General features: G+C 58.2%; 2 protein-coding genes and 1 long non-coding RNA gene across 4 annotated transcripts; 2 read left to right on the forward strand and 1 right to left on the reverse strand.

The window, feature by feature from the left end:
* Positions 1 to 134: 134 nt before the first annotated feature.
* On the reverse strand, positions 135 to 8,700 carry NFKBIE (NFKB inhibitor epsilon). The gene is made up of 6 exons (XM_025990999.2): positions 8,087 to 8,700; positions 5,542 to 5,644; positions 4,402 to 4,624; positions 2,859 to 2,947; positions 2,459 to 2,698; positions 135 to 1,231 (listed from the first exon to the last, which is right to left on the reverse strand). The coding sequence occupies exons 1-6, from the start codon at positions 8,431 to 8,433 to the stop codon at positions 1,166 to 1,168; spliced, it is 1,068 nt and encodes a 355-aa protein (XP_025846784.2). The 5' UTR covers positions 8,434 to 8,700; the 3' UTR covers positions 135 to 1,165.
* On the forward strand, positions 7,954 to 13,029 carry LOC112914036 (uncharacterized). Its single transcript, XR_003233791.2, has 4 exons — positions 7,954 to 8,106; positions 10,536 to 10,639; positions 10,744 to 10,870; positions 12,907 to 13,029. It is a non-coding gene; the product is annotated as an uncharacterized lncRNA (long non-coding RNA).
* Positions 13,030 to 13,065: 36 nt separating this feature from the next.
* Positions 13,066 to 19,135, forward strand: TMEM151B (transmembrane protein 151B). Of its 2 annotated transcripts, none has more exons than XM_072733058.1 (3): positions 13,066 to 13,615; positions 15,830 to 16,270; positions 17,508 to 19,135. In XM_072733058.1, exons 1-3 carry the CDS (start codon positions 13,487 to 13,489, stop codon positions 18,633 to 18,635), a joined length of 1,698 nt encoding a protein of 565 aa, XP_072589159.1. In that variant the 5' UTR covers positions 13,066 to 13,486; the 3' UTR covers positions 18,636 to 19,135. The 2 variants fall into 2 exon arrangements, with proteins under 2 accessions (XP_072589159.1, XP_072589170.1); XM_072733069.1 differs by having other exon boundaries at positions 13,417 to 13,615; positions 15,976 to 16,270.
* The last annotated feature ends 1,498 nt before the right edge of the window (positions 19,136 to 20,633 follow it).

The raw sequence follows: 20,633 nt of genomic DNA on the forward strand, positions 1-20,633 counted from the left end.
CCCGTCCCCGTCCCGCTCTCCTCCTCCGGTCCAGGCGCAGATCTCACCTCCCAGAGCTCCCTGGACTACCCAAAGAAAGGCCCCCAGCGCCTGGGCTTCTTCTCACTTGGCTTTTCCTTCACAGCATCCACCGCAACACGTAATTACATATTTATTTGGGTGTTTATGATTTTAATTGCTGTCTCACTCACTAGACTGGAAGATCCAAGTGGCCAGAGACTGTGTTGGTCTATTCCCCCTTCCACGTACTGACCATATTCATCTAACAGGGACTTCAAATACGTGTGGAATGAAAGGAAAAACATACAGAACCGTCCTTTGTGTTACTAGCCTTCTCTCCAAGCTCCTCCAGGGCAGTGAGGAGCACCCCCCTACTCCCCAGGGGTCTTCTCATTTCACCTATTTATCCTTCGGTTTTCACAGAAAGGCCAAGGTTTTGTGCTAGACAGAGAGGCCTGAGGACTCTTAGCTCTTCCCCCTCCCCACACACACAACACACACCTAGCAAGGTCCTACCCTGCTCAGGTGGCAATTTCCTTTTCCTTGCCTCTACCATCAAGTCACAAAGCAGGCCTATCTAAAAATCCCCAATGCACACAGGCATGCACATGCGCAAAACAACTCGGGGGGGGGGGGCATTTTCAAGGTCTCTGCTGTTTTAGTGTCATGTTATTGAAACTTCCCCTTCCCCAAAGGCTCAGTTCAGGGCCTTCTGTGTGAAGTCTTTAAACAACAATGTTTACAAGTCCTCAACAGCAGTGAGATGGAACCCATCAGGGTCCTCTTGCTGATTTGTTTCTCTCCTCACTCCAGAGAGTCCATGTTTTACTACTGGTTGGCAGTGTCAGGCTGACCCAACCTGGGTAGAAACAAGAGCCCCTGCCATCTTCTAGAAGCAGACAGGCTTCGCCCAGGATACCTGGGGTTCTGGGAGTCTTCAAGGATCTCCATCCACCAAGGAAGGTCTTCCTTCCAGACTGGCCTTCTCTCACTTGTGATCACTCCTCTTAGCTCAGGACTGTGCAGGGCCCCAGGCTGTGGCCTCAGCAGTCCCCGGGATGCCAGGAGGGCACACTGTCTGGGCCCCATACACAGCAGCTATGGCCCCAAATTCCACATGGGAAGAGATGGAGTCTCCTCTGGGGCCCCAGACTCTGCCCTGGCTTCAGTCGGCACACAGCAGTGGCTTCCCAGAGATCTTCAGGTCATCAAAGGGCAAAAGAGCAAAGGGCTGAGGAAGAGAATGGAGAGAAGCAAGATCAGGGCTCATGGGAAAAAGACAGCAGTGGGGGAAGGGAGCTGGGGAGACAGATGGGCCTTTCCTCTCCACTGAATGACGGTTCATTGGGAAACAAATCTTCCTACTAATACCCCAAATAGCGGCCACTCTGAGCTAGGGAGAGGCCTGAAGCCTCAGGCAAGCCCTCACTCTCTAAGATAATGTCAGAATATCAGAGCTAACAAGGCCCCCAGAGGTAATCTAGCCCAAGGTTTTTTTTTGGGGGGGGGGGGATTTATGAAACATTTTGAATATTATTTTAGGTAGGCCCTAGGCCCAATATAAGGCTTGAACTCATGACCCTGAGATCAAGAATCACCTGCTCTACTGACTGAGACAGCTGGGCACCCCTGAATACTGTTTTACATTGAACACTTTAGATTTTTTTTTTTTTTTTTTAATACTCATGAGAGACACACAGAGGGAGGCAGAGACACAGGCAGAAGGAGAAGCAGGCTCCATGCAGGGAGCCTGATGTGGGACTCGATCCTGGGTCTCCAGGATCACGCCCTGGGCTGAAGGCAGGTGCTAAACTGCTGAGCCACCTGGGCTGCCCTACATTGAACACTTTAAAATGGGAAAGACCATACAGGAAATCTAGGTTCCATCTCTCTTTAAAATTTCCAAGACCTGTGACACCTGGCTGGCTTGGTGGTTGAGCATCTGCCTTTGGCTTAGGTCACGAACTTGGGGTTCTTGGGATGAGTCCCATGTAGGGCTTCCCACAGAGATCCTGCTTCTCCCTCTGCCTATGTCTCTGCCTCTCTATGTCTCTCATGAATAAATAAAATCTTAAAAAAATATATTCCAAGACCTGTTAGTACTAGGCCTACATTCCTCCTCTGCAACTATCTGCTGAAGCCAAGTAGAGTGACCCTTGGGCATAGACTCTGATTTCCTGGAGGCCCCCAGGTCTTACAACTAGCCTGCCTCGTTGATCCACTATAGCTGCAGGGCGCCTGTCAGAGCCCAAGTTTGAGCTCCTTGGTCTTGACTGACTAAGAAGACAGCCTGGGGGAGAGGCAGAGGCTTGCCCAAGGTCCCACAGCTGGTGAGTGGCTGAATCACAGATTAAACCCAGGGATCCCAACCCCTCGGCCCTCTCAGCTGTTAACAGCTGTTAACCCTCTGCTGTGGGTCCAGGGTCCCAGAGAGCAGAGCTGAGCCTGTGCCTCTTACGTCCTCAGCCAGGTCCTGGGGAGTCTCGTCCTCCACGTTCCGCAGCAGGGAGTCGGCGCCTGCCTCACACAGAGTGGATGAGATGCTGCTGAGGCCCCGACCTGCCGCAAGGTGCAGGGGTGTGCACCCATTGAGCATGCGGGCGTCTACGCGGGCACCAGCCTGGAGCAGGAACTGCACCAGCCCCCGCTCCTGGGTCTCCACAGCTAGGTGCAGCGCTGTCTTTCCACTCGTACCCTCCTGGAGGGGAATAAGAGTGTCAGCCTAGTCAGCCCAGGGCCTCTAGAGGAATCATGCTGCGCTGGGGCTCTGGATAGGAGGGTGGAGTGCCACCACTCCTGACTGCTGGGCACACCCCCCTCCCTGGGGCTGGGGCAGGCGGTGGGACAGGCCCCCTCACCTGCGTATCAATGTCAGCTCCGTAATGAAGCAGTAGTTCCATGAGTGGTCGGTTTCTCTGCAGGGTGGCGATGTGGAGACAGGCCAGACCTGGGATGGGGTGAGGGTGGGTGTTGCTAATCTGCATAGACCAACCCTCTCTCCCCCTCCTTCAGGGACCTCCCTACCCCTCAGCCCCAAGGGACTGACTGCCCACTCAGTGCCTCTGATCACAGGACTGTTAAAACACAAACCTAAAAAACCCCCTCAAAAGTCTGAGGGGAAAGGAACTCAAAGTTTCCACCTTTTCAGAGTCATGTTATTGAAACTTTCATGCTTCAGGGGTTAGGTTGCCCAGTGACACCCCACATACACACACCCTCCCCCAACACACATACCCCTCCCCCATTCTCTCTCCCCCTCCCCCCACCTCTCTCAAACTCCACCTGCCTTCAAGCCCTGTCCAAAAAGCCACTTGCTTCAGAGCTCTCCAGGATCCCCAGGCCCCAGGCCCCTCCCCAGGGGCCACCTCCTGCCCTGTGCTCCCCTAGCCTTTCTTCTATTTCCTTTCTGGCGTGGACCTCCCTCTGCCTACACAACTAGATTCAAAGTGATATCCCTCATCTCCTTCAGTTCTCTGCTCAAACGTCCCTGCTTCTTGAGGGTTTCCCTGGCCATTCTCTTTCAAAATCACACCCACGCCCCCGTCCTTCACGTTCTAGTTCTCACTCTGCTCTACTTTTTCCTGCAGCACTTACTGCTTGTTAACCTACTAAGGAACTCACTGCTTAGATTTATTGTTGGCCTCAATCATCCTCTGTTTTGTTCACAGATGCAAGTCCAGCTCCTGGAATAATGTCTGGCACATAGAAGGCCCTCAGTACATTTTTGTTACATGAATTAATGAGTTCATCTAATCTCTGTTACATTCAATATCTCTTTTTTAATTTTTATTTTTATTTATTTATTTTTAAATATTTATTTATTTATTTATGATGGGTGGGGGGTGGGCAGAGATTCAGGCAGAGGGAGAAGCAGGCTCCACGCCTGGAGCCTGATGTGGGACTTGATCCCGGGACTCCAGGATCTCGCCCTGGGCCAAAGGCAGGCGCCAAACCACTGAGCCACCCAGGGATCCCCATATCTCTTTTTTTAAAAAGATTTTATTTATTTATTTATTTGACAGAGATAGAACCAGAGAGCACAAGCAGGGGGAGTGGCAGAGGGAGAGGGAGGAGGAGACTCCCCACTGTGCAGAGAACCTGATGCAAGGCTAGATCCCAGGACCCTGGGATCATGACCTGAGCCAAAGATAGACACTTAACAGACTGAGCCACCCAGGCGCCCCTATACTAAATATTTCAAGGGGAAGGTTTAGCTCTCTGTTTTGCACATGGTAGGCTCTTAGTAAATTCTAAATCAAATTCATTCATTCAGCAAAGATGTACTGAGTACCCATGTGCTTAGAACGGGAGGTACACTGATGGACACGCTGTGCGCCTCCTTTTCCTTTTCCATCTCCTGCCGCTACTCATCCCACGAACCCCGAGGCAGGCTGCCCATACCTTGCCAGTTTTGCAGCTGGAGGTCCAGGGAGTGAGGTGGTCCTCGGCCTGGCTCTGGCCGCCCCTCCAGCAGGCAGCGGGCACAGGCCAGGTGCTGGCGCTGACAGGCCACATGTAGCGCTGTGTCACCATGTCGATCCTGTAGCACCCGACTGGCCCCCTTTAGCACTAGGGCCTGAACCGCACCAGGCTGGTCCAGATGTACAGCTAGATGGAGTGCTGTCTGTAGGCACAAAGGATCACAGGGCTATTGTAGCACACTCCTACATCTGGGGACATGTTAGGGCAGACCCAGGAATTACCAGCTGCTGGTACCTTCCCTGAGGGCAGCTTATAAAGGCTATGGCCCTGGGCTTCCACAGAAATGCTACCAAATCCTTCCCTCTGTCACCACCCACCAAGCTCTTGGGACCCCTAGTTCTGGAGGCAGGCTGAGCGAAGTGGGTCCCTGCTCTCTTGCAGATCTCCTTAGCCCCTGGAGTAAGGACAGATGGGGGCGGGGCCTACCCTCTCACCATCTGGGGAGATCTCTGTTATCCCCAGGGGCCAGGTGACAAGGAAGGGTTGGAGGGAGAAAAGACAGAGGTACCAGGCAATCCACCTGGCATACTCCTTTTTTTTTTTTTTTAATTTTTATTTATTTATGATAGTCACAGAGAGAGAGAGAAAGGCAGAGACAAAGGCAGGGGGAGAAGCAGGCTCCATGCACCGGGAGCCCGACGTGGGATTTGATCCCGGGTCTCCAGGATTGCGCCCTGGGCCAAAGGCAGGCGCTAAACCGCTGCGCCACCCAGGGATCCCACATACTCCTTTTTTAAGGCTCCAGGAAGATGCCACCTCCTGTATTAGGCCTTCCCTGGCTGTTCCCCGCAGACACCAGATCCCACAGCAGCTGGTATGTGTCTCTATCACCACTTTTGTCACCATGCTATGTAATTAGTTTGACATGAGTCCCCTAGCCCAGGCTCAAGCACCTTGTGGGCAGAGGCTGTGTCTTACTCATGTCTGCATCACTGGCTTCTATCCCCATGTCTGGCATATGGTTTCCTGAGTGTGAAGCCTATGTATGCTTGTGTGGCTGCTGGGAACAGCAGGTACGGGTATCTGGGCATAGCCCACCCTCTCCATCTACCCACCCACCTGGTAAAGGTTGTTCTGAATGTCCAGGACCTCCTGGGGCAGCAGAGCCAGGCAACAGAGCAGCACAGCTGGGGCCTCGTGAATCACTGCCAGGTGGACCAGCCTGGGAGGGGGACACAGCAAGAATAGGGGTTAGTGTTAGGGCTCAGGCCCTAAACAGTGAGCTAGGCTTCTGGGATTAGAAGGAAGAACACATCAATGTCTCAGAAGCCAGCCGTGGGGTAGGTGTAGGAAGTGAGAGTCTGGGCCAGGAAGTGAGGGTTGGTGAGGGAAGCCAGGATCCGGGGGCTGGGAGCTCCAAGTTCCCATCTCTGGCATTCAGGAGGGCCTTAGCCCAGTGGCAGCGTGGGCCAGGTGCTGATGGGACTCCGTCCTTCCTGTTCGGCCCGCCCACACCCCACTCTCCCTCTGGCCCCAGGGCCCTGCCAGGCTGGTTGCAGCTCAAAGCCAAACTGAAAGCTGCCGGGGTAGCACAGGGGTGGTTTCCGGGGCTGAGCTCCCCACCTCCGCCAACCTCGACAAGGAGGACTGAGAGGGGAGGCGTGGGATCACCTCAACTCCCAGCAACTCAATGTTACACATTCCAGGGGAGAGAAAAGAGAAGCTCTTGGAAGTGGAGCAAGGAGACAGCGAGGCATCCTGTCCTGCTGCCCATCCCAGGGGAATCAGGAGGGCCACTCTTCACACAGAAGGGACTGGGTGGGGCCTGACCAGAGGCCCTCTGCTCTGCATATGCTTCCAAGGGGAGGTCTGTGGTGTGCAGAAAATGTGTGTCTGTTGGGGGCCAAAGAGCCTTCACCTCTTGCTAGGGTGGGAGGGGGCAGCTGGGAGGGGAAGTTCCAGTCCTGGGGTTTCCCCACATCAGGTGGGGAAAATGAAAGCCAGAGCTAGAAGGTGGAGGCCAGGACAGCTGTCTTGGGGCATTTACTGCCCAGAAGGGGTAGTTTGGGTAAAGGCCTCTCTGGGCCCTGGAGGGGGCTGCTCAGGCCAGAGGCGGGTAAGGCTTGGTGGCAGGAGGCAGGAGAGGCCCAGGAGAGAGTGGCAGAGGGAGGGAGGGCGGAGGAACCGCTCTGGAAATCCCCTCGGCCAGGGCCTGTTCTGTAGGTCACATTCCTGCAGCCACCTCCCTCTCTCCCTGTCTCCCCTCCTCCCACTTCCTCTTTCCACTTCCAGAAGGCCAGACACCTCTGAGGGAAGAGAGTGCCCCCTCCTCTCTTGGGACCTCCTGGGAAGTCCTGCCACCTCTTCTCCACCTCCCCCTGCCTCCTCTAAACACACCTGTCTCTAACTAGGTAAAGGCTGCAGCTGAGAGGCTGACAAAGGACAGCAGGGTCAGAAGTCTCCAATCCCTAGGCCAAAAGTCAGTCATAGGTATCCACATGGAGCCCCCCCATCTTGATTCTGTGCCTGAGGGCTGGTGATCTGGGCAGGTTACAAAAAGGCCTGGGGTCATTCCTGTCCCACCCACCGGGTCCACTGGCTATCTTTGTCAAAGGCTACCCAGGATTAGGACCTTCCCATCTCCAAAAAGCAGGTCAGGACAGATAACTCCAGCCTCTTCTACTCTCCCCACCCCCATTTGTTCCAGGATCCCTGATCTGGGACCCCAGCTCGCTCCACTCTGTTTCTCACCCCCAAATCCCAGCCACCTCCTCACCTGACACTGTTTCTTCCTCCTAAGGGGCAAATCTTCAAATGGCCAGTCCCTTCCACACAAAGTGCTTCTCTTACTTAAATTGCCTGTCCCCACCCCCACCCCCACAGCCGCCAGGCCCAATCCCCACCAAACTTCACCTGGGCCCAAGAGAGGGAGGGTAAAATAAGGGAATCAGACAGGACAGTGAGGGGGATTTGGGGGATTCAGGAGGTGGAGGGTGTCGGTAAAGCTGACTCTAGCCCTCACTTCCCCTTTCAGAGCAGAGAAGGAAGTAAGCTGGGCAGCCAGCCGCCTGTCTGTCTGTCTGCTGGGGCAAGAGTACCCCAGCCTGGCTCACCCCTCTTCCTCACAGCTAGCCTCAGCTCTGCACCCTGGCAGCACCCTCATCCTAAGCTTCCTGACCCCTACCCCCCACTCCTGCACTGGCAACCTGTAACTGGCACCTTTTGTTTCTTGAGACAGGGTATTCTGAGGTCAGGGGCTGGGAATCCCAGATATTGAGCAAACAAAGATGCCTTCTCCCCCAGCAAGGAAAAAAAAAAAAAAAAAAAACCTGGACTGGTCAGGGGACTTTTCCCTTCCAAGGGGTGGGTTATTGGGAGGTTTCCGAGCTGCTGGCTGGGGTTCCAGGTGTCTGGTAAGGGCCCTGTCAGCTGTGCCCAGCTCCCAAAGGGAGGGCAGAGAGATGATGCCAGGGCCTCTGGTCCGGGGCTGGCCAGAGCTCAAGAGCGGGCTGGAGAGAGAGAGAGAGTGGGGGCTGCCCCTTCCAGCGACGATGTCGTGAGGGATCCGCAGAGTGGGCCCCGGCCTGCTGAAGATCGCGGCAGGCCAGGGCTTAGCACCGGCCGGAGGGGTCCCCGCGTCAGCCTGGGGAGACCCCATACTCACGTGTCTCCATCTTCGGAGATGTAAGTGAGCGCTTCCAGCTGCTGAGGGCTCAGCGCCCCCGCGGCCGGGTCCTCGGCCTCCGTGCCCCGCAACAGGGGCAGGGGCTCGGTGAGCGACGAGGAGCCGTAGGTGGAGTCGGTCCGCTCCCCGTCCGTGTCTTCCTTCTCGCGGGGCTCCTCGGCTGTTCCCGGAGGACGCGGCCAGGGCCGGGGGCCGCCGCCATCCGAGGGCCTGGAGGCTGGGGCCGGGGTGGGCTCGGGCAGGGAGCGCAGAGAGCGCAGGGACTCGATGCCCGAATCATACTGGCTCTCGTCTGTCTCGTCCGGCCCCTTCCGCGCCTCCGACATGCCAGGGGTGCTGGCCCGCGGGGGCTGGGGCCGAGCGGGATCCGGCTCCGGGCTCCGCCGCGCCGCCTTTCCGGGTTGCAGGTCCGCCTCGCAGAGCTGGCGCCCGGCCCGGGGTGGCCTCCTGCCCGGACTGCGGGAGCCCGAGGGGTCGGCGGGCAGCGCGGGCAGCGCGGGCGAGGCTCGGAGCGCCGGCGGCTTCCACGGCAGCGGCTACTCCGGCCGCGGGACTGCCCAGTCGGACCCGCTCCCAGGCCCCGCCCCCGACCCCGCCCCCGACCCCGCCCCCGGCCCCGCCCCCGGCCCCGCCCCCGGCAGGCGCTTCCGGGCCGAGGCCCCGCCCCCCGGAATCCCCCTTACCCCGCCCTCTGCGTTGGCTTCCACTCCGGGGTTACCCGGTCCTGAGTCACTCGTGCGTTAATTTGCCCATTCATTCACCCATCCATTGATCCAGCCATCCACCATCCATCTATTCATTCATATTTTCCCCTTCTTCCTTCTTTAAGTCCATGCATTTTCTTTCTTTCCTTCCCTTCTTCATTTCTTCATTCATTTTTTCCCCATTCATTCATTCATTCATTCATTTGTTTTTAAAGGAATATTTATTAATCGTCTGCACAGGCTGCATACCACGCAGGGAGAGCATGTAGGTGATGGGATGGCAAAGCTCTGCTTCCTATTGCCTACCCATTTTTCTCAATTTCTGTGGTTTTCTCGTCTATCCGTGCCCAGGAGTTTGGGTAGGGAAAGGGGATACCTATTACCCGTAAACGGGCAGTTCTCCCTTTGGGTCCTGGATAGAGGGTCTCCTGGGTCAACTTCCTAAATCACATAGAACTGGGCGTGAGGATTTTTTTTTAATATTTATTTATTTATTCATGAAAGAGAGAGAGAGAGAGGCAGAGACATAGGCAGAGAGAGAAGCAGGCTCCTCATAGGGAGACTGATGCGGGACTCCATCTCAGATCCCGGGATCACGACCTGAGCCCAAGACAGGTGCCCAACCGTTGGGTCACCCAGGCGTCCCTTGATTTTGTTTTTTGAAAGTGAGTTTTCTCAGGCAAGCTCTTGTCTTGAAAAAAAAAAAAAAAAGCAGAGTGGTCATGTTTTTATTATCTAAAAAAGCAGGGTGGTCATTCTTCACGAGGATGAAACACTGGTTCCAGGCGGTTACAACATCTGGTTACCCCTAGTGGTCAGGGAAGTTTAGTTCCTCATGGTGGGGCCAGGATGGGGAGGCCCCAGACATCCTGGGCCATGCTCTGCTGAGGTCCTCACCACAGCCACAGCCACAATGCCAGCACATCTTTCTCTTTCCGTGTCCCTCCTTTCCTTGGGCCTAAAAGGCCTATGGAGGTTATAGGCAAGCTCCTCCCACATGGTGAGCTCCAACCCCGTGCCCCATGACTCATCCCCTACTCCAAGTGCCATCAACCCAGGGGCAGCTATGACCTTAGAAGAATCATCCCCAATCATCTCTGGAAAGGAAGGAAGCTGGAGTGAGTGTAGACAGCTACTAACCAGCTTTCCTACTACCTTCTTCTATGCAACCTCATTTATTCATCCATCTATTCATCCATTTGACAAACATGTATGGGGAGTTTCCTATATGCCTGACATTGGTCTTTCTGCTGGAAGCAAAACTGAGTATCATAGTAACAGTAGTAACCAACAACCCCTAACCCTACCCACACTTAAAAATGTCCTCTGGTCCCAGCCTTCAAAAATCTCCCTGTCAATTACAATACAGAGTGCTTGTGCTAAGACAGGAGTGAGAACAGGGTGGTGTGGGGCACACCTTGGGGTCGACTACCCAGTGGGGTGAGGGAAAGGGAAGAGGACTGGGGGGGAGAAGAGAGGTACGTAGTGTGTGTGCTTGGTGGGGTGAATGAAGAGAGAAGAGTGGTGGGTACACAGGAGGAGATGCCCCACTGCTCTCCAGCCCCGTGGAGAATCAGAGTGGAGAGGATATGTTGAGCATGAGGCGGTGAAAAACCATGAGGGGAAAGCCCAAGGAAATTGAGGCATCTCCTTCCCTTGAGGTCAGTGTGATTTCAGACGTTTGCAACTTCCTCCCCTGACATGTTCCTCTCTCATCCTCAAAGGCTAGAGCAAAAATACAGTCAGACACTCCAGACCAGACTACTTGGGCTTTCATCTGGCACTATCACATCCCCATCTTAAAGTCTGGAAGCTGAAATCCAGAGAGGTGAGTTGAATTGCCCAAGATCAAATAGAAAGAGCCAAATTCTCCTGTCCCTAATCCAAAACTTTGAAAAACATGTTCACTGAAACTTCATTTCTTTTATGAAGGCCGGAGGAGTTGGAGCATCTGAAACCACTGCAAAGACACAAGAACTTGGACAGATGCAGACAGAGGCTGAATTTGGGGAAAAAGCTATCCCAATTCAGTCCTACCTCTGGCTCTGAACTCTAACAGGTGTGTAGCAGCCCCTTTTCTGGCCACATGAGGTCAGCATTGAGTCACTCACCGCTTCCAGCACCTTGCCTGCAGTCCGACTGGAAGCCTTCCTGGGGACACTTCAGAATGAGGAGAGGGACCATTTGGAAAGATGACACGGGGACTCTGACTCAGGCCTCACCGTGGCCAGGGCCCTGACTTTGCTCCTTAGCCCCTCCAGTCCTCCTCTCTCCGCTGTTATCTTTTGGTTCCATTTGTAGTACCCCCACTCCCAGCTTCCACCCACCCCAGTTAGGCTCACCTTCAGGAAACAGGCCCGGTTGCCATGGTGACCAGATGGTCAGCTGGCTCCTTCCTCCCCCCTCCCTTCACCCCTCTTTCCTCTGAGCTTCCAAGGAAGGGTTCTGTGTGAATGGAAAAGTGTGTGGGTGGGTGGGGAGGAGTTTGTCAGGGGTCTTTTATCTCTTGGAAGCTCTGGGGCTGGCCAAAGGAGTTGGGCCCAGCTCTCCTCCAAAGCCCCCTGCAGTGGATGGGGACAAGGAGTGAGATTACAACTAAATGTGGAGCGTGAGCCTCCTATCTGGGTTAGGAAAGGGCAAGGCTAGGAACTCTGCACTCTTGTCTGTGGTGAGGGCTGAACTAGGTAGACCTGGCTGAGTGAGACCAGAAGAGGGGTTAGAGTTAGATGTGAGGTAGGACTTCCCATAAAGCCTGGATAGGAGACACTGGAGTGAGCCACCAAGTGAGATTCCTCCTCTGCCAAGGGAATGAGGGAGAGGCCAGCCTCTTCAGGACCACACCCTTCCTCTGTTTGGGAGGATTTACCGATGGACTGGTGGTGGAGGATCATGCAGGCTGGAAAAGTTCTGAAGCACCTTGCCTGCAAAGAGAAGACTAGAAGCAGGACCAGGAGTGAGTGTGTATGGGATGGGGGTGGGGGGACAGAGGCAGTGGCTATTCAGCCTCAGGTGAGGGGCAGGACCATCCCATCAGCTTAGTGCTCTTGTCCCCTGTCCCAAAGACTAGATTATCCAAAGTTTCCCTTAAACTAACTTCCTGTCCACAAATAGCACCACGGCCTTTGGAATGGGAAAGATCTGGATTCTAGGACTAGCTCTGTGAGTACTAGCAGGTGACCTTGAGTAAGTCACTCATCCTCCCTCTACTTTGGTTCCTTGTGGGTAAATGGGAGAGCAGTTATATGTGTTGAAGACTCTAATGTAGCACAGGGCAGGGTAGGATTCCATAGTGACTGTGCACACACAGATTGAATACATGTAGCCTTTATACTGTTTTATGCTAATGATTGGTACCCCTCCCCATGAGACTTTGTGGTCTTTTAGGGTAGGATATTGTATGTTTCATTTCTGAATAGGGTATACACTAGGTACCTAATACCTGTTTATTGAAGGGATACATCCGGGAGTGAATGAAGGAATAAATGTGTCTTCTTTCAGCCTGTCCCAGGCAGTACATAGGGAAAAGCAGTGTGGGTGGATGGTAGCAAGGGGTAGGCTAACTTGCAGTCACTCCGCTTGGCCTGGGGTCTATGGTTTTTGCCTCCTACACCCACAGAAGGTGGTCAGCGCCTTAGAGATTCTCCAGGCAACTTCCTCACTGCACAGAGCCTTAGAGATGCAGTCAACTCCTTCAATGCACAGATGAGAAGCTAAGGCTTAGAGAGGGGAAGGCACTTGCCCAAGGTCACACAACCTCTTAATGGCAGAGCCAGGATTAAGAATTAGAACTCAGGCCTCCTGATCTCCAGCCGAGGGCAATGTACATGCTTCACTGCTTCTTTGGGGGCTGTTCTTCTAGGGAAGGAAGATGGCTTTGTGAAGCCTGGTTCCAACGTCCTCCCCTCTGCCCTCTGCCAGTCCTTTCTCACATCTAGCTCCAATCCTTTTCCCTTTCACCAGATTCCATCTCTGTTCACTTGGAGTCTGGCCTCTGAAGGCTGGCTCCTGCATTAACCCATTACCACCCAACTGGGAATAAGGATCTTCCCTGGGGTTCTCCAAGGTTCAATTTCCTCTCCCCACCCTTGGCCCCAGGAACTTGCCGGAACCAAGGATGGGGAGGGATGTTGGCTGAGCCGCTGGCGCCCCCTCCGCGGAGTAGGGACTGAGAGGAGTTGCGGCACGGATCTTCCCAGGATGGGGGGTGGTGGTGCGGTGAGCAGGGCTGGGAGTGGGGAAGGGGTGCGGGGAGCCCCTGTTGCTTCTCCTCTTTGGGGGGTGGCTATTAGGTAGGCTTGGGGAAGGCGGAGTTTGGGGGGCCGGGGGCGGGGCTCCAGCGCTGGGAGGAAGAGGGGGGGCGCGCTGGCTCCAGCTCGGCTCAGACAAAAGGCGGCGGCGGGAGCGGGCGGGAGGCGGAGCGGCGCCGCGAGGGCCTCAAGGTGACACCCGCCCCCGGCCCCGGCCCCCCCGGCCCGGCCCCCTAGCCCGCCTCCCCACCCCCAGCCCCGAGCCCCCTACCCCCGGTGCCCTTTCCAGGCCCCCTCCCCCCCGGCGGGGGGTGGGGAGCAGCGAGGGCCCCGCCCCCTCCCGCCCCCTCCCCAGGGCCGGCGCAGGATGCCCTCGGCCCCCGGCAGCCCCCCGGGAAGCCCTGAGCTCGACGCACCCCCTCTACGCCATGTCCCCCCCTGGCTCGGCCGCGGGAGAGAGCGCCGGCGGCGGCGGCGGCGGTGGCGGCCCCGGGGTCCCGGAAGAGCCCACGGCGGCGGCGGCGGCAGCGGCGGACGAGGGCCCCGCCCGAGAGGAGGTGAGAACAGGCGGCGCCCCTTGCCCGGGCGCGGCCGCAGCCTGGCCCCCCATCCCCCGCCGCGCGGCCCCCGCGGGTTCCGCCGCAGCGCGGCCGGCGCCCCGCACCCCGAGCCGGCCGCCGCAGCCGCAGTCCCGCGCCGATGCCCCCACCGGCGGCCGGAGCTGTCCGCGGTGGCGGGGAAGGGGCTGCGCCGGGGGCGGGGCTCGGGGGTCCCGGGCAGGGGGAGGGGCCTGGGGGCGGAGCCTCGCGGACCCCGGGCGGATCGGGTGGGGACGGTGGCAGGAATCCTGGCTCGCGGAGGGGATGCTATCCTGAAGGCCGGGAAGGGCGACGTATAGGTGCTACAGAGGCAGGAGGGTACCGTGGGGAAGTGGTGGTGGCACCTGAGCTGTGGTCCTCAGAAGGTCAGATGTATACAGAGGCGATTCCTCGCCCCCGGGGTCCCCGGGAGTGTGTGAGCTACCTCTCTCCCCCAATCCCCGGGGGGTGGGGTGGGGGGGGGGCTGAGCCCAGGAGGCTTTCGGAGTGTTGGAAATAAGCATATCCCTATTTAGGGGCCCTACTCTCCAGTGCTCTTAACCTGGAAACAAAGGTTTGAGAAAGAGACCAGGAGCACTGCTCCCCTCCCCCCCCATCGCCCATGCACACTCGTGCACACACATACACACTGCACTAGGGGCAGAAGCACATGGGCGGGGACGGACCTTCAGGTAGAGACCCTTTCAGATGTGCTCTCAGAGGGACAAGTGCACACTCAGGGGGGCACACAAAAATGCACATCTGCACACACTCCAAGGCCAAGGCTCCTGGAAAGGTACATGTACCCTAATCTTGTTTGGACAGGCTGTGTGCTATTGCCTAGCCCACCTACCTATCTGCACTTCCAGATCTTTCCTCTCATTTCACACCAGGCCCAGGGCTGCTGCCTGTTACTGTGCCCTTCCTTTCCACCCTTTTCTCCCTTTCCTTGGCTAGCCTCCAGGTCAGGCCTGGGAAATTGGAGGAAATCAGAATCTCAGCAGGAGGGGGTATGTGTGTGTGTGTGTGTGTGTGTGTGTGTGTTAGGGGAAGGGGGTTCCTAAGGCTACCCGCAGGGAGGAGGAGTGAGAAAGCACAGCCCACCACAAGAAATCCAGCTCAATTCTCATTTATTAAGTGGCTTCAGGGTGCCAGAACCATGGTAGACACACAGAGTGAGACCCTCCCCTCAGGAGCACTCAGTCTAGACATGTAAACAAGTCATTGGGGTGACAGGGGTGGGGGGGAAGAATGGGCTGAGTGCTTTAACAGCCCCCAGAGAGCCCCAAGAATCATTTTCTTTTGACAAATGACTGGACTGCAAACATCTTCCTCCCTTCCCTCCTACCCTGGTCCCACATCCCCACTCCCCAGCCACTTGCCTCTGCCCTTCTGGATATCTCCTCCTGGACTGCGTTCTACTCAGAGACACCAGTCCTTTCCCTCTCATTTTAGAACAGGGAAAGGATGTTAGGGTCCAGGAAGGAGACTTACAGGGGGCCTAGGGCCATATGTGGAGAAAGTGTCAGAGCTTGGGGTTTTCTGGGCCCACCCTCCCCTCCAAAGGAGGTATGAGACTAATGGTCTGTGAGGGACAGGGAGGTGGATGGGTCAAAGAGGACTGGCTCCTCCAGAACCCAAGGCTCAAAGAATCGGGAAGAGATGAGGGCCCCACCTGTTAGGTGGGAAGGTGAGGTCAGTGGGTCCCTGCCCACTTTCCTGGAACACCTAGAAGGAATCCTGGCTGGGGACCTGCCTTCGCTGACGCCTGTCCTTCCTGTCTCCCCATCCACACCTTCTTCTGTTCCATGGCCATCTTTATGTCTGTCTTTGGACTCTGTTTCTCTGGGTGCCATCCTATCCATCTGTGTCTTCTCTGCCACCTGGGCCTCCTCCCTCCATCTCTGGCTCTGATTCCTCTCTGCCTTTTGGGGTATATCTCTCTCTCTCTCTGTGTACTTCCCTATACTGGCATTCTGTTCTCTTTTCCTGTCCCCATGGCTCACTCTGGGTCATTTCTGCCTTTGTCTTTGGTCCTCGGCTTCCATCTCGGTCTTACCTTTTCTCTTCACATCCCTGTCTGCCTGTCATCTCTGCCGCTGGCTTTCACCCCTCCATCCATCTCTGTGCTGGGTCCTGCCACTCCATCTCACTCCCCATTTATCTCGGACCTTCCTCTGCCCGTCTGAGCAGCAGCGTCCCATCCAGCCCTCTTTCACCAAGTCCCTCTGCCGTGAGTCCCACTGGAAGTGCCTGCTGCTCTCGCTGCTCATGTACGGCTGTCTGGGGGCTGTGGCCTGGTGCCACGTAACCACGGTGACCCGCCTCACCTTCAGCAGCGCCTACCAGGGCAACAGCCTCATGTACCACGACAGCCCCTGCTCCAACGGCTATGTCTACATCCCCCTGGCCTTCCTGCTCATGCTGTACGCCGTCTACCTGGTGGAGTGCTGGCATTGCCAAGCCCGCCATGAGCTGCAGCACCGTGTTGATGTGAGCAGCGTGCGGGAGCGTGTGGGCCGCATGCAGCAGGCCACGCCCTGTATCTGGTGGAAGGCCATCAGCTACCACTATGTCCGCCGCACCCGCCAGGTCACCCGATACCGCAATGGAGACGCCTACACCACCACCCAGGTGAGGGGCTGGAGGGGAGCACAGGTCAGTCCAGATGGGAGGGGGGGGCGCGGGGACCCTCACTGACTGTCCCCAGGGGGAGGAGCACAGGCAACACTGAGCTCTTGTGGACATGGAAGCAGGAGGGCAATAACAACCATAATAATAACAGGGAACACTCGCAGCCAGGCTCTGCCCTACATACATTATAAATGCCAGGTCATTTCTTTTAACCCCCATAACCACCCTGTGAGGTAGGTAACTACTATCCACATTTTACAGATGAGGAAACTGAGGCCTTGAGAGGTTAAGTACCCTGCCCAGAGTCAAACCAACAGTATGTGGTGTACTTGAACCCAGGCAGTGTGGCTCCAGGGTGGTGTATACTGCTTAGTGCTTAATGGTTGGAGATGGCTTCACATGCACTATCTCACAGCATGCTCTCACCTGTTCAGTGAGGCGGCTGCTTTCAGGTCCTCTTTCACAGGTAAGGAACCCTAAGCTCAATGACTTGTGCTCAAGGTCTGCAGCTCCTCAGTGGTAGTGCTAGATTCAAACCCAGGGCCCCAGGTCCCAAGTTCAAGGCTCCCAAAGGTGGGAGCCTTCTGGCAAAGGGATGGAGGTAGGCATGGGAGGCCCCACGGAGAGATGGGGGCCGGGGCCAACGAGCACTTCCCGGACCCGTGACCCGTGAGGCTCAGGCGTTACTCGAGCCTTGGAAGAAGAGGACATTTTCTCCGGATTGGGATGGGGGAACAGAAGCCTGGGGCCTGTGAGCATCAGGTAGGGGGCTGGGAGAGAGCTAAGGTGGGAATGGGCAGACCGGAGACAAAGACGAGACAAAGGTGGTCTCGACAGGGTGCTCCTCGGCCCCTCTGGGAACACACCTGTGAAAGGGAAGAAGGGGCAGCGGAGGGCACGGGAGACAGGGCGAAAAGGTCGGGCAAGCCCGATTCGCGGCCAGCGCCTGACCGCCCCCCGCCCCCCGCCCCCCGCGGAGCAGCGCTTGACTGAAATCCGCAGGCGCAGGCGCCCCGCTAGGTAGGTCCGAGCTCCCGCCCGTCCGCAGGCCTGATGCGGACGCTCGGCCCGCCTTGCTCTGTGGGGCAGATGCTAAGCTCCTTCCCGGCTGGGCTCGAGCGGGCTCTAAGGCGGGGCAGGCAGGCCCTTAGGGTTTGCGCGGGCTGCGAGCGCGGCGATGGGGCGGACGAGGGTGAGCCTGCAGAAGCGACTCCCGCCGCCCTCCCCGGCGCCGCAGGTCTACCATGAGCGCGTCAACACGCACGTGGCGGAGGCCGAGTTCGACTACGCGCGCTGCGGCGTCCGCGACGTGTCCAAGGCGCTGGTGGGGCTGGAGGGCGCGCCGGCCACGCGCCTGCGCTTCACCAAGTGCTTCAGCTTCGCCAGCGTGGAGGCCGAGAACGCCTACCTGTGCCAGCGCGCGCGCTTCTTCGCCGAGAACGAGGGCCTGGACGACTACATGGAGGCGCGCGAGGGCATGCACCTCAAGAACGTGGACTTCCGCGAGTTCATGGTGGCCTTCCCGGACCCGGCGCGGCCGCCCTGGTACGCCTGCTCGTCGGCCTTCTGGGCCGCGGCGCTGCTCACGCTGTCGTGGCCGCTGCGCGTGCTGGCCGAGTACCGCACGGCCTACGCGCACTACCACGTGGAGAAGCTCTTCGGCCTGGAGGGCCCCGGCTCGGCGAGCAGCGCGGGCGGCGGCCTGAGCCCCAGCGACGAGCTGCTGCCGCCGCTCACGCACCGCCTGCCGCGGGTCAACACGGTGGACAGCACGGAGCTCGAGTGGCACATCCGCTCCAACCAGCAGCTGGTGCCCAGCTACTCGGAGGCGGTGCTCATGGACCTGGCGGGGCTGGGGGCGCGCTGCGCGGGGGCGGCGGGCGGCGGCTACGGGCCGGCGTGCCGCTACGGCGGGGTGGGCGGCCCGGGCGCGGCGGGCGCGGCCCCCTACCGGCGCAGCTGCGAGCACTGCCAGCGCGCCGTCAGCAGCTCGTCCATCTTCTCGCGCAGCGCGCTCAGCATTTGCGCCAGCCCGCGGGCCGGCCCGGGGCCCGGGGGCGGCCCGGGCTGCGGGGGCAGCCGCTTCTCGCTCGGCCGCCTCTACGGCTCGCGGCGCAGCTGCCTGTGGCGCAGCCGGAGCGGGAGCGTCAACGAGGCGAGCTGCCCCACCGAGCAGACACGCCTGTCGAGCCAGGCCAGCATGGGGGACGACGAGGACGACGAGGAGGAGGAGGCCGGGCCGCCGCCGCCCTACCACGACGCCCTCTACTTCCCGGTGCTCATCGTGCACCGGCAAGAGGGGTGCCTGGGCCACAGCCACCGGCCGCTGCACCGCCACGGCTCCTGCGTAGAGACCTCACTGTGACCTCGCGCCGGCCTCCCTCCCGCCCCCGCCCCCGCCCCCGCCAGACTGTGCTCCTCGCGGGGAGCGGGGGCAGTGGTGATGCTGACTGAGGCTGGGCTGGGCACGGCGCGGGGAGCGGGCGGCGAGGGGGCGCGCGGGGCGGACCCCGTGGGCTCCGGACCCGCCTTTCCTGTACAAAAAGAGACCGGTGACGGCGACGGCGACGGCGAGGGCTGGGAAGGGGAGAGGCGGCTCCGGAGAACCGCGCCCCGCCCCTGCGTTTCTAGGGGGCGCCTCCCTTTCCTACACGCACACTCGAGATTTCCCGTCCAGCCTTTCAATGGATCTTCTGACTGTTAGTGGCGACTGTTCTGTGGCACCGCGTGGGGCCCGTCTCCAGGGCGAGGCCTTCGCTGTGCAGCTGGGGAGGTTTCGAGGCGCGGGGAAGGGAGATTGGAGCTTTCCTTCCACCGCTGCCTGGCCCCACCGGGGCCTCTCCCTACTGAGGGGGTGGTGGTTTGGTGAACACCAGGGCTGGCTTCCAACCAGCTAATTAATTCAGTGGGTCTGAGGCCGGGGCCACATGTCAGCCTCGATGCTCCAGCTCAAAACCGTGCAAATGTTGCTATTCTCTTCTTGGCGCTGGCCCCAAACATCGGGGTTTCCTTTCTGCCCCTCCCTCCACCGCTGTTTATCTTGCTGGGTCCCTGGAGTGTGGGTCCTGGAGGGACTGTGCTCACACCACAGCCGTCACTCTGCTCCCTTCCCTCTTGCTCTTTGGCCCCAAGGAGCAGTTGCCCAGGGGGGAGGGAGGCAAAATGTGGAGGGGATGTGTCTCAATCCTGTCTCTGAACTCTGCAGCCTCCTGGCAGCAGCGACCTAACCCGGGCTCTGGGAGGGCTCACCCTTCAGAGGGGGGTGCGATACTCCCCAGGGCACCTTCATTAAAGCTGGTCATGGTGAATGGGTGGAAAGAGGGGGAGACAGACCCGGGTGACAAAGGGGAGCTCTCGTGGTGGCCGGTGGGAGTCAAAAGAGGAGAGGGCAGCAGAGGGAGACAGAAAGGACTTCCAAAGGTGGGGGGTTGTCTGGGGCGACTCTTGCCTTCCCCAGACTTGTGGGAGGTGGTGTGAAGAGCGGTTGTCCCCACACATTACCTCTGCAGGGCTGAGAATGTGCTCATAAGCCCCAACTGGAGAAATACTCAATTCCAGTGGCAGGGTCTGAGGCAGGAATTCTCCAAATCTTGCCTGACCCCCGTGTCCTCCCCTATCCCATGAGCTGAAGCCCTGCAGTGTATCCCAGGGTCTTCAAAGGGGCACCCTGCCACCACCCAAGGGCACTGGCCCCACCTCCTGTTCTCCTAAAGCTCTGACACCGCCTTTTCTCCCCGACCACTCCCCCCCTGATGCGCTTCAGTGTGCATGTCTGTGTACAACCAACCCCCTGCCCTCTCAACTCCCCTGGCTAAAGTTTTCCCAGCAGACTCAGTGCCCAGGGATTGAGCTCACATTTCAAGCTGGAGAGGATCACCCTTGGGCCGCCAACATCGCTCACCCCTGATGCTCCTCACTTTGCCTGAGCCTTCAGAGCTCCTCCTTCCCCTCCTTCAGCCTCCTCGCCCATCCTCCTTCAGCCTAGCCAGGACTACACCTGCCAAGGGCATGACTGCCACCTATGCAACATCTTCTCTGGCTTTCCTTCCCCCTTCCCTGGGGGGCTTAGGAGGTACAGACTGTGGGGACACCATGGCCCATGGCCCATTGGTGTTGAGCTTTACTTTCCCTGTGGCGATGGCAGAGTGGGAAAGGCAGAGGAGGCCAGGGAAGGGGTGGCTTGGGCTGGAGGGAATGGCTGCCCACTAGGTTTCCCTGGGCAGCGGTGGCCCCCTGCCTGCCAGCACGAAACCTGCCTGGCCTCTGAGTCTGTGCTCCTTGGGGGCCTGGCAGTTGGAGCACCTCTCTTTTTGAATGGACATCTGTGAGGTACAGGTGGTGAGCTGTGGCCGCAGGCCCCGGT

This window comes from Vulpes vulpes, chromosome 1 (genome assembly GCF_048418805.1).
Source record: "Vulpes vulpes isolate BD-2025 chromosome 1, VulVul3, whole genome shotgun sequence".
In the NCBI taxonomy this organism is placed as follows: domain Eukaryota; kingdom Metazoa; phylum Chordata; class Mammalia; order Carnivora; family Canidae; genus Vulpes; species Vulpes vulpes.

Bases quoted from the DNA above. Each gene is read 5' to 3' on its own strand.
- NFKBIE (XM_025990999.2), bottom strand. From the start codon at position 8,433: ATGTCGGAGGCGCGGAAGGGGCCGGACGAGACAGACGAGAGCCAGTAT. The intron at 2,948-4,401 runs GTATGGGCAGCC...ACCCCATCCCAG, and splicing joins CCAGCTGCAAAACTGGCAAG to GTCTGGCCTGTCTCCACATC. The intron at 2,699-2,858 runs GTGAGGGGGCCT...ATTCCCCTCCAG, and splicing joins GAGCTGACATTGATACGCAG to GAGGGTACGAGTGGAAAGAC.
- TMEM151B (XM_072733058.1), top strand. From the start codon at position 13,487: ATGTCCCCCCCTGGCTCGGCCGCGGGAGAGAGCGCCGGCGGCGGCGGC. The intron at 13,616-15,829 runs GTGAGAACAGGC...CCGTCTGAGCAG, and splicing joins AGGGCCCCGCCCGAGAGGAG to CAGCGTCCCATCCAGCCCTC. The intron at 16,271-17,507 runs GTGAGGGGCTGG...CCGGCGCCGCAG, and splicing joins ACGCCTACACCACCACCCAG to GTCTACCATGAGCGCGTCAA.